This window comes from Thunnus thynnus, chromosome 18, assembly GCF_963924715.1.
Source record: "Thunnus thynnus chromosome 18, fThuThy2.1, whole genome shotgun sequence".
NCBI classification, from domain to species: Eukaryota; Metazoa; Chordata; class Actinopteri; order Scombriformes; family Scombridae; genus Thunnus; species Thunnus thynnus.
The window spans coordinates 24,565,829-24,578,372 of record NC_089534.1 but is presented as its reverse complement, the minus strand read 5'-3'; the positions used below and the strand labels follow the sequence as shown (position 1 = coordinate 24,578,372).

The 12,544-nt window shown below is 37.6% G+C and overlaps 1 protein-coding gene across 2 annotated transcripts in view; it reads left to right on the top strand.

Moving 5' to 3' along the window:
• Nucleotides 1–12,544, top strand: part of scara5 (scavenger receptor class A, member 5 (putative)) — a 110,129-nt gene that overhangs the window by 12,925 nt on the left and 84,660 nt on the right. For both annotated transcript variants that reach the window (XM_067573245.1, XM_067573244.1), the window contains exon 3: nt 2,320–2,448. In XM_067573245.1, the coding sequence (XP_067429346.1) occupies nt 2,320–2,448 (129 nt within the window). The remainder of the gene's footprint in view (nt 1–2,319; nt 2,449–12,544) is intronic.

The following is a 12,544-nucleotide window of genomic DNA, read 5'->3' as shown; positions in this document are numbered from 1 at the left end:
TAAAAATCTTTTTATTGTGCAGGAGACTGAATATTAATGTGTCTTCGAAGATTCTTGATTCTGGAAATAATACATCAGTAAGTGTTGTTATATGACCCTCTGTTTTTTTAAAACATCACCAAGTAATTATCTTTAAGAGAAATGGAAGCTTAGCTCTGTGATCCAATGTAATGCCAATACATGAAAAGCACAAACTGAGAAACATTCATGTGGTCCCAAACGCTAAATAGCATGGTAGTGGCTTTGTCATGCTGTTATTACTGAATATAATTTAAGGAGGTTTACCCGAGATACATTTGCCAAAGTTATTGGTTCTTTTCTCTTGTAAAAGTGATCATATTCTTCAAAGGTACTAAGAATACAGCATAAATCTCATTTTCGTATTGCTTGTCCAAGTATGTTTTTCTACATTGTAAGCATCCAAACTATGTTACGTTAGAACTAGAGCTAACCTAACAAAACCTGCTATACAACAGTAATGCTGCTAGTCTTCTAGGTCTTCGATGGTGAAGATTCTGACATTTTGCCTGTTCGCTAAACTTGAGTTTCAGTCTTTTTTTGATCATTACAGTGTTGAGCTAGTATATCAGGTAGGTAACCATCATATTCATAGACCCTTTTGCAAGCTTCTCATTTTCAAATGAGTCAGATGGAAACTTAACAAAATTAGGGAATTAATCTCAAGCTTGATAGCTACAGCGGATAAATCAGCCAGTCACAGTTGCCATATCAGCTACCAAAATCAACAGCTGAAAATGAGAAAGCTGCTGTTATCTACGGCTGTCTGAAAGATTTTAAAATCTGCCACCGTACTTGCGTAGCAATAGTGACTAAAGGGTGTTCAGTTTTACTTAAATAAACAACGCATAAACTATCCTTGTGGTAGCTCTTGTTGGCTCCTAATTTCAAGGTATGGAGTAATGTTTGGTTGGATAGGAAAGGATCTCTTTCTCGTCTGTCACTCAGCATAGTAAAACAGACATTAATCTCTTTCATAATGTTGAGGATAATTCATTGAAAACAACACATTTGTGTGCTGATGTCTGAAAACATTTTGAAAGTAGCAGCACATTTTTATTCGAATGAGTGATGAACGATGTGACTTAAGTGCAACCTCAGAAAATCTCTTCATCCTCTTGACCTGGAGGGAATGTTCCCTCAACATCAACAGCCTAATCCCTGTCTCCTGCCGAGCTATAGCACTGACACAGGGGGGAAAACACCTCCATCATACATAAACAGTGGTGTGACAGTTTTATCAAGACTAATTCTCCAACATCTGTTTGACCCTGAAAGGAGTGTTAAGTGGTGACATGAATTACAGTAATAGCTCCTCAGTGAGTTCTTTCCTTGTCTGAATTCTGTTAGATGAATGCGTCTGTACCTGTGTGTGTGCGTCATGATGTAGCCTACTGTATGTCATTTGACAATAATGCGTAAACCATTCCTTATTTAACAAGCCAACAATTTAAGATCTCTACATTTGCCAAATACATATAGTAATTTCTCATAATCTCATAATCGCAGCTGCAACAATTACTCAATTCACCAATTAGTTAGTCAGTTTTCAAGAAAATACACCAAACATTCCCTGGTTCCAGCTTCTTATTTGTGAGGATTTGCTGCTTTTCTTTGTTTTATGTGAAAGTAAACTGAGTAGTATTGTGTTTTAGACTGTTGATTAGACAAAACAAGACATATGAAGATGTCACATTGGGTAGGAAGCTGTGGTGGACATTTTTCACTATTTTCTGACAGGCCAAATGATTGGTCAAGACAGTGATTGACAGATTAATTGATAATGAAAATTATTGTTAGTTGCAGCCCTAATCATAATGGAAGTACAGCCATTTTAAATCAGCAAACATGATTGATGTATAATCTCACCCATACATTCATTGAGTACACCACTGTTCCAGTACATGTCAGGTTCTGCTATAGAAGCCATGAAAACTTGCTTCTAGGTACTGCTCACATTTTTGAATCAAGGCTAAGCAAATAATTGGAAAATAGTTTAGAATAGAGTTTGTTGTTTTCAAACTCCCTAATAAATGTGAACACCCTCTTGAAACATAATACTCGTCTCACAAATACTGCCTCAGCCGCCATTCACATGCTTTTAGAGGGATGGTTTTGTTTTGTAGAAAGGCAAACGCCCAAACAAAACTGATTATTGATTTTTGTCTAAAAGCCACATTCCTGTATTGCTGCATTATTCATTAAAAAATCCTGGAATATTGAAACTGAAAAATATTTGCACCTCTGTTTGGACTTTTTCCCCTCTTTCTGGTCCTAATTTCTTTTTTCTCCTTTGGTCAGGTTCTGGAAAGCGTCGCAGGAAGCAGGATCAGTGCTGCAGCCATCTTAATTCCCTCTCAGCTATCAAGTACGCCATAGTCTCCCTCTACATCCTGGTTCTTCTCACCATCTTCGGACTCTGCCTGGCAGGTAGGTTTGATATCAATGTGTACTGTATGTCAAGTCAAGTCAATTTTATGTGTATAGCCCAATATCTCAAATCACAAATTTGCCTTAAGGGCCTTTACAATCTGTAAAGCAATACAACATCCTCTGTCCTCTGACCCTCCATTCAAATAAGAAAAAACTCCTTATTTGAATCAAGTAAGGAGATGGTTTATCCTTATATACCACTGTATGTCTTTGATGAGCATAAAGCACTTTTTTTCCCCCATTGGAAATTTTGGTGGTCGGTGAGTACTGAAAATACAAGAACTAAGTTTTATATGGTTTCAGGAGCACTGCAAACATTTTGGCAGTGAACTGTTGTTTATATTATGTCCCACTAAAACTAAAAATATACTCAAAACTTAAAGTTGAGAAAGGTTCATTTTGTTTATAGCTGCTAAGTATCTTTATGAAATGGGTTCAAAATAGTTTCCAAAGCTGATACTTAAAGTTCTTGTTAGCATGTTCTCTTATGACATTTTTCATCTTCATGCTGTATTTGTCGATGACGATCCTTCTCTGCATATTTCTTTCTGTCAAATGCTTGCAGTTTATTAAAATTCTGAATAATTATGAATTACAGTGTACTGTGTAGGTGTATGAAATAATAGCAATACAGAATTAAGAGACAAAGATAAATATATGGAAAATATACTTAATAAAAGTGATATGAGGTATGAGATATGTAATAAAATAAATTATTAGATCTGAAGTACCACAAATAAGAATGGCACAATATGAAATATCAGCATATATCTGCTATAAATCTGTAAAATTACCAGACCATTGTATAGCATGTATACAAAGTGCCCATACGGTATGCGGACAAGCACTGGAAATTTTGAACTTGTGGAGAAATCTCTGGTTTGATGTGCAGCAGTGAAGGGTGACGTGCTGCCCAACAGTTTTCAAAGTTCCCTTATACAATTTGATTTAAGTTGCTCTCAGCTAAGGCTCTTGTAATATATTGTCCCATTGTTTTGACTGCAGACAAGTACATTTGATTAGCTTGTACTTTAGTGTATCTGAGATGTGAGTGTTAGGGATGAATACTCTTTATTTCACACACAGGAGACAGGTTAGTTTATACAGCATGTGCGCATTAGGCTGTGATTTACTGGTGATTTTCGACACAACATTCAATTTGTCAGGCTTATAAGTCAGAGAGAAAGTGAAAGGAAGGGAGTGAAAGATGGAGAGGAAGGAAGAAAGAAATGCAGTATACTATACTATACTCATTAAGAAAGAGAGTTTATTATCCATCTATTGTTTCCAGAGCACTGTTATGCAGATTACATCAGCCATCCCTCAAGGTTAAATTGTAATGAAGGACGCACACACATATGCACATATGCACCATAAAAACCCACTTCGTTAGTCTTAGGTAACAGTCTGGGATGTGGTCTGAAACCTTACTCCCCTCTGTCTGTTCTGGTTTAGCATTGAGAATACACACACACACACACACACACACAGAGAGAGAGAGAGAGAGAGAGAGAGAGAGAGAGAGAGGGACATAATGAATAAACAATAATTTGAAGCATGAGCTAAACTCCAGTAATGTAAAGCGATGACTATATTGACTTTCTTCACTTGATAAAAATAGAAATTTAACAGCTATATCTGTTGAGAAGTTTGTTGTTCCAATGCCAAAAGTAGTGCCAGTCTCTGTATCTGCTTAATGTAACTTCTCTCTGTCCTTGGAGATTTTTCTAATCTGAGTCGTGAAATCAGTTTTCGAAGCGTGTTTGACCTCTGTGATTCCCACACGTGAAAGTTACATATGTCACAGCATTTTGGAAGCGTGACAAGCGTGACCTTTTACTCAGCTACATAAAAGACATGCTGGCTCCTTTGTGCTGCATGGTTCCCATACTCCTCTTATCCACAAATGTGCAAGTGCCAGGTTTCAATCTGCAGAAGTAGGATTCCACTATACGGACTGTTTTACATGAGGGCTTCTCAGGGTGATGAAAAACCTGCACCACCTTTAGCCTGATTCACGAGTTGGCATTGCAACTGATTTCCCAGGAGATCAAAGCAGATAATTTTGTTTAATCGTACAGACGTAAGCAGTCTGTGGGTGTTTTGCATCTTGCCTCTGGATCATTTCAGAACCAATTGAGAATCAGAGTAGCGAAAAATCATTTTTAACTGGTACAGTTCTACAGACTACTTCACTCTTTTACTGCATTAGCTTTGAATGATTTTTAGGAGAATTATCTGTGAATAAAAAAAGAATAAATTATTATTTTTACCTGAAAATACAGAGGTGGAGGGACTTTTTTCAGCACCAAGTAGTGTCTGCAGTCCTCCTCACAGGCAGCATACAACCCCAACAACAATAAGATAGGGCAGCAAGCATGCCTAAGAGGCAAAACCCAGGGAAAAACAAGTCTGAGAAGCACTATATCTCCACTCAACTGCTCTAAAAATGTAATTGCTGTGAACTCAAGGTACTTATTGAAGACAACCTAGACAAACATTAACATTTTGATCAACTCAGAGCTTCTCCGATCTGTATTTTAGATGGATTTTAATAATTAAATGAATAAAAAATGTATTCGCATTCTAACTTCAACCTGAAAACTAACTTGTTGAGGTTATTTTTCTTTTTTTGAATGACGACTTTATGCTCAAGTTAGATGCTGTTTCACGGTCGACAAAGAATGACGGTGGAGGAAAAGTTCCATATTTTAGTTCTGACCTATTGAAATCGAGTGCTTTGGACCAATCACTGGCACATTATGTAATAGAAGAGGGAGAGTAGTCATTCACTTACCCACCACAACATTCCTCCTAGCTGTTGAAAAGTAACAAACTCCCAATCCCAAACCAACTTCTCAAACTTTCAGCGCAGTCAGAGAGCTAGATATTGCCACACAAATAATATTTCTGTCAAACATCACTTGTCAGTGAACAAAATCAGCGAAACTAATGTGGAAATCGGGATGTGTGAGTAATGGAAATTAGCATTAGCTGTTGTTATTTCATATCACTCTGTGTGACACAGTGCCGTAATAAATTCCAACGTCTTCAGAGCTTACACCACTGCCATTCCTCCTCCTGGTTGATTTGGAAAAACCCTGGCATGATGCCACAGTAGCCTCAAGGCCAGATCATTGGTGTGTGTGTATGTATGAGAAAGCTTTGGGAGGTGTTTTAGACTTTATGGTCATTACCTTCTGTGAACCCTGCTGTGGCCTTCTTGTAAATGTCAACTCTGTGTTATTAGAGAGAAAGACAAAAAAGAGTTCAATAGAGACGGAGAGAGAAGGAGAGGGAGGGAGAAGTTGGAAGGACAGAGACAGAGAAATTAGGGAAGATAAAGTTAGAAAGAGAAGTGACAGGTCCAGAAACAGGTTTAAGAGCTGTCTGGCTGCAGACCAGAAGGATCCTGGAGGAATCAACGGCTTTCACTAATCCTGATTTCATTTCAAGACCTCCTCTAATCGAGCCACCAACTTATGCCGTAACCACACGGCTGATGCCATTAAATGGAAGTGGCTGTGTGTGTATTCCCAGGCACAGAGATGTAGTTAAGAGTTTGGAACAGCTTTCTCGTCGTCACAGAGGTATTTAGTTATTTAGCACTTTTAGATGAGGTTGTTTAAGAAAAGCAATCAAACCAAGCTTTTCAGCTGGCCTCTTAAATTAAATGCTGCCCATCCAAAAGCTAAGTGGCTTCTGCGTAACTCCATGGGAGGCCCCTTCATCACACGCACACACACACATTCATGTGATGCCAGTGCATGGATAAACACACTCACGCTGGCTGCCAGTTTTCCATCCAGGTTTAGCTCTGTGTTATCCACATTTGCTTTCTGTTTGAATTCTCACTTGACTTTGTTTTTTTCCAGCTCTTTGGTCTGCTTCCAAATTCATGTCCCAGCCAGCATCTTGCCAGCATGCAGCCAGCATCAGTGTATTCAAACTCATTCATATTTCAATATGATATTTATATTCTAATAGGGTCATGGAGCCTCATCTTTGGCTGAACACATCTGCATTCATGACATAATAAGTATAATATAGTATTTTCTGTGCAATACATCCTCATACCAAAACAACAGTATAGGTCTATTTCCAATAACTTCCAAAACAACCCATATGAGTGTTTTCAGCGCCCTCTAGAGGACAGATGGGGACCAGTTTTATGGTGTGACAAAGCTGTGGTTAAGGTCTGGTTAGGTTTAGGCACAAAAACCACATGGTTAGGGTTAGGGAAAGATAATGGTTTGGACATCTGAGCCACGGCAACTCATGGTGTCTGTCACAGGGAAAGACACTTGGTTGGAAGTGGGAGTCAAACAGTGGTCTCCTGCATCAAAGGCCACTTTTTTGCCTTTTTGCTATCTTTTTTTGCCATCTTGCTAACTATTTAGCCATCCCCCTATCCCCCATATTATAAAGTACAAGTAATACAAAGTTGATAATGGTAAAAACAATTTTAAGATATAAAAAGCATAAAAGAAGTATGAGAAACATAAAAGAACTATCAAATAATTAAAATCATGTTAAAAAAAGGTGGATTTAAGCAAGATCATGAAAATAAATTTTGAGCTGTTTCTTAAAACTATCAACAGAGGTTGGTGTCTTACTTGTGATGGGAGTTTGTTCCAAACCTTTGGTGCATAATAACAGAAAGCTACTTGACCATACTTTCTGTAATTCATTTCTTGTACATTGAGCAAGCCAGCACTAAACGACCTCAGGGAATGGTTTGGAACATACTCAGATAAGCAATAAGAGACACAGGTAAAAGAATTTTAAAATCAATCCTTAACATCACAGGTAGCCAGTGTAATGACGCTAGAACTGGTGTAATATTTTCTCTTTTCCTGGTTTTTGTTAAAATTGTGGCTGCACCCTACAATTGTTTCTTTTTAGGTAATCCAGTATAGAGTGCATTACAGTAATCTAGGCAATAAAATACAAAGGCATGGGTCAACTTTTTGGCATCTTCCAATGAGAGATGGGTCTAACTCTTGCAATATTTCTTAAATGAAAAAAGCAGCTTGTGTAACATTGTTGATATATGATTTAAATTCCATCTCAAGAGTCAGGAATAACACCCAAGTTTTTTACTTCAGGCTTGTTCTGTAGAGGAAGACTTCCAAGTTTGCTTAATATCTTTTCTCTCTGTGCATTTGTACTAGAGTCAAGAATTTCTGTTTTATCTTCATTCAGTTTGAGGAAATTATTATTCATCCACTGTACAATGCTGGAGAGGCAATTTATCAAGGGATTTAGGGCATTAGTATCATCTGGCCCTACAGATAAATATAACTGAGTGTCATCAGCATAAGAATGAAAATTCACTCCATGACCCAAAATCAAGTGGTAGCATATACAGGTAAAACTGTAAAGGATCAAGATTAGAACCCTGTGGAATACCAAAAAGAATGTCATGCTTGTTTGAAACACGGTCACCGAGGCTAACAAAATATCTTCTACCAGCGAGGTAAGTATTAAACCAGTTCAGAGCTGTACTTGAGTGACCAATCCAATTTTCCTGTATCCTGTGATTAGCTGTATCAAATGCAGCACTTAGATCAAGAAGTTCAAGAATGGAAACATTTGTATTATCTGCGCTCACTTTAAGATCGTTGATTACTTTTACAAGCACAGTTTTAGTATTGTGTCCCCTAATAAAACTGGACTGAAATTTTTCATGAATCTTGTTGTCATGTAAGAATGCATCTAATTGTTTAAACACTGCCTTTTCCCATCTTACTCAGAAAAGGCAGGGTGGAAACAGGCCTAAAATTGCTCAAACAGAAGAATCAAGAATATGCGTTTTGAGAAAGGACTAGAGCTGTTTTGAGTGCATCTCAAAAGATGCTTGTCTCTAGAGAGCAATTTACAATGTCCAGTTTCCCACAAATCAAACTGTCTAAAACCTCCTCAAAGAAAAAAGTGGGAATTGCATCCAGGGAGCAAGTGGGAGACTTCAACTGCAGAATGATTTTACAGAGATCCCCTTCACTAATTTTACAAAAAGAAATTAAATTTCACAAGAGGCACTAACTGTCAAGATTTTTTTGATTGTCAACATTATTTGCAATAGTAGCTCAGATATTAATGATCTAATTTTCAAAAAATGATGCAAACTCCTCACATTTTGACTGTTAGGCATGGTATATTTGTTCACAAAGCTGGGAACGATTTAAAAGGCGATCAGTGGTGGAAAATACAATTCTGCGGTTGTTCCCACTTTCACTGATAATCTTAGAGAAATATGCCTTCCTCTCACAGCCTAAAGTTTTGTTATAGACACATAGGGATTTTATAAGTCTGTCTCTCTGGATTGTTAATTTGTTTTTCCTTCATATTCACTCAGCTCTACAGCCCTCCCTCTAGAGCAGACGTATTCACTCATTTTTCGAAGGCATTACCTTAATCTGTGATTTCTTTTTAGTTTTTCACAGGTGCCATTATGTCAAGAGCAGATCTTAACATAGAGTTAAGGTATTATAGTTATTTACTTTTTCATGAATTGATGAGATTTCATCAGAGAGAGGTTGACTGCGCATTTGGTTAGAGAACTTAACAGCTGAAGACGGGACCTAAAAAGCGTCTCTTAGTAGTGATCTGATATATTAGTATCAACAATCTTACCAACAACCATATTCAGACTTCTAGAGATCACTACATCTAGGGTGTGGCCACAGTTGTGAGCTGGCCCAGCAATACATTTTGTAAAATCAAAAGAATGAAAAAGTTGCATAAAATCACCAGTTATAAGAATCCCAGCATGGTTAGTATAACAGACTGACAGTAGTTCAGACATTTAGGGTAAGAATGAAGCTGCATGCTTTGGTGGTTGATAAATAGTAACCAATACCACTGAAGTTTGCCTTTCCTATATAATAGCCTGGTATTCAAAAGATAAAAAACTATTAAAATGCTTGCATTTGAAGGTGTCTGAAAAAATAGCAGCCTGTCCTCCTCCTCTCCTTCCCTCACATATCGAGTAGATAAAACTGTAATTTGGAGGAAAGGCTTCAGTTACAAGAGACGCTCCATCTGAACCAAGCCATGTTTCAGTCGGAAAAATAAAATCTAGCTTATATTCACTAATCACTAAGATCATTTACAACAAAATTCTTATTAGTAAGTGCCCAGATGTTTAACAGAGCCATGATTACCTTTTGTTCATGTCTGAACTTTTCTGCTGGGCTACGATTTTACAGGGGTACAGTAATTAAACTAGACGTTCTCTTTAACTGTTTGTGTGCTTTGATTTTTCCATCAGAAATAATATTTTCATTATTGAAGACATTCCTATCAGAAATAACAGTTTCAGTATTGTAAACAGCAGTGTATATGACTATGTACGAAATTTTCAAGCAGTGAATTTCTTACCAGTCTATATGTAGGAATACACTGTTTTGTCGTTACAAGTCCCCTTGTCATAATAAATGGCCCATGAAGTTGTTTGCCAGCACTAACGTCCCGTTTCTACTCGGGTGAAGCGCATCCCTTCTGAACAATGCAGGCCTACCCCAGAAACAGTTCCAGTTGTTGAAATCTTAAGTGTTGCAAAACACCAGGTTTTAAGCCAGTCATTAAGGGAAAGCAGACGACTGAAAGCTTCACTGCCACGGTTGAAGACAGGGAGTGGGCCAAATATCATAATTTTGCGAGCAGATTTTGTCTTGCTGTGAAGTGAATAAAATCTTCTGATCTTTGTAGCCTGAATAATAATAAGAGTAGCAGATTGGTCTGTGTTGACTGTCTGGACTAAATGCTCTGGGGAAACAGTGTTCTCTAAAACCATGAAAAAGTTTGTGGTCAACCGCGATGTCCAGAATTCGCACAATGGAGTCTCCGATGATGACAATCTTGTCTGATGCTGATAGTGGTGAGGGTGACAAATATGCAGGGGAACTGAGAAAATTGGTTTGTGGTGGTAAAATCCGGGGCTGGTGGTAGAGGGGATCTCAAACAGCCTTTAAAATCCCTGCGGCCATCCGTGGGTGGCAGCAGTTTTCACCCCTGCACCCAGCCCGAAGCCTTATCTCCATGCAGACAGGAAGGAGCTCTGTCAGCTCTCATCAGGAGGCAATTGAAAGGTCATGTGTTCAATTCCCATGATAGCTGGTCTCTATGCCAGAAACCAGACTTATGTATATCATCTCAGAGGCGCCTGCTGGAGAAGCTTTGCTTTTGTAGTCACTTGCTGTGGCTGACACAGCTCAAGAGGAGTGCCATTACTTAAGAGACATGTTTTGCTGGCTCACAGAGTTGCAAGAAGTAACTTAATTTTGAAGACTTCAATTCCCAGAAGTTTTGTGGGCTGAGCTGAGTTAACAGTTTTACTCCATACCCCCATACCATACATACATATGGACTAAAAGCAGGATTTCTCCTGCTTTTCATAAGTCTGAATTAGGCAGATTTAACATTTGGCACATAATTTATATGCTCAGGTCTGATGGGGCAATTATTTACTCCTGTTGCCAATATACAGGCACACAACAAAGTAGATCATTTCTTGAGCGATGTGTTTTTCATGTATGGTTTTTCTTAAGTCCTAGTAGCTTGTTAAAGTTATGCCATATTGATCGAGATCGAGTTGTTGACATGATCAGCTTTTGCTCAATTTTGAAACAAGCATGACTGGTTGTCTAAAGATTGCTTTTCAAGCTTCTTGAATCATGGTTTGTAGTCGTTTGGTCTATAAAATGTAAGAAAATGGTGAAAAATGTCAATCAAAGCCTGAGGTGCAACCTCAAATGTCTGGTTTTCTCTCTATGAGCAGTCCACAACCAACCAGAAAATATTCATATTTAAGAAGCTTGAACAAGAGAATCTTTGTATTTTTTTCTTGAAAAGTGTCTCAAAAAGATTAATCGATTATAAAAATAGTTGCCAATTAATTTTCTGCCAATCAACTAACATTGCAGCTCTAATTTGATTACTATCCTCATCTCACAAGCATTATACCAAAATAATCATACCTCTTAGTATGAAGTAAACCATAGACAAATGGTATGCTGCATATCAACACACTCACCCTCAACCAACTGAGAGGGAAGACAACAGACAACTGAATGACCATTAATGGTTCTAATTACTCTTTCACTCACAAAACTGATGTAAACTGTAGATGTTTATGCAAGAACTAGATTAAAAACTTACTTTTCAAATGAAAAACAGGTATCCTCCATAAAGTGAGCTGCATCACACCAAAAATACAGAATAATAAATACACTTGACCTTATATGCACTAGTGACCAAGATCATCATTAATCTTCATCAGCATATGGTTTTATCATCACACACAATTTTACCATCACCATTCTCTTCATCACCACGTTATTTTATTGTCTAATATAAAATAATATTCTCCTCTTATTCTTCTTCCTCATAATTTTATGTCTTCTCATCACAGGCAGCCCAGAGAATACGTTTCCAATCCTGGCTTGGATGTGTGTATGGACTTAAAATGAGCATAATTTACAGGGACGTTTTGACAGAGTGTCTTCTTTTAACTAGCTGCTGTAAAATCTATAAACTATGATACAATAATGACTGGCACAGTGTGTTGTACGTGGTTTCTGGGAGTTGTCAGAGTTACTTCATATTTCAAACACATGAAACACACATGAGCTGGAAACTGAAGTGATCTACGTGCAGTTACCACAACAGAAACCTTTCTGATCCAGCTCTCTCTGTCCTGTTCAAACTAGTCAGATATCCTGATTTTCTCTCATGGTTTTATGTTTTCAGTATATTTTTAGATTTTGCCTTTATAGCATAGATGCCAAAAACTACCAGTGAAAAGGTTACATTTGAGCTTAGTTATGTATTACATTGCTTTTCATTATCCTTGCATGCATGTTGACTCATGCAGAAGGCCCATGCACTTCTATGAAAAGATTGTTTGATTATTTTGGCCTTATGGCATAGTATAGCAGAACCTTTTGTAAAACTGTGTTCATATGGATCTTTACATACAGTTAATGACTGTTTTATTTATTTCCTCTTATTTCTCAGCATTTTAATTAAATAAATCCCAACCATAGATCCATTAAAGAACTCTCTTTTTCTCTACAAAGGGAAGGGTAGT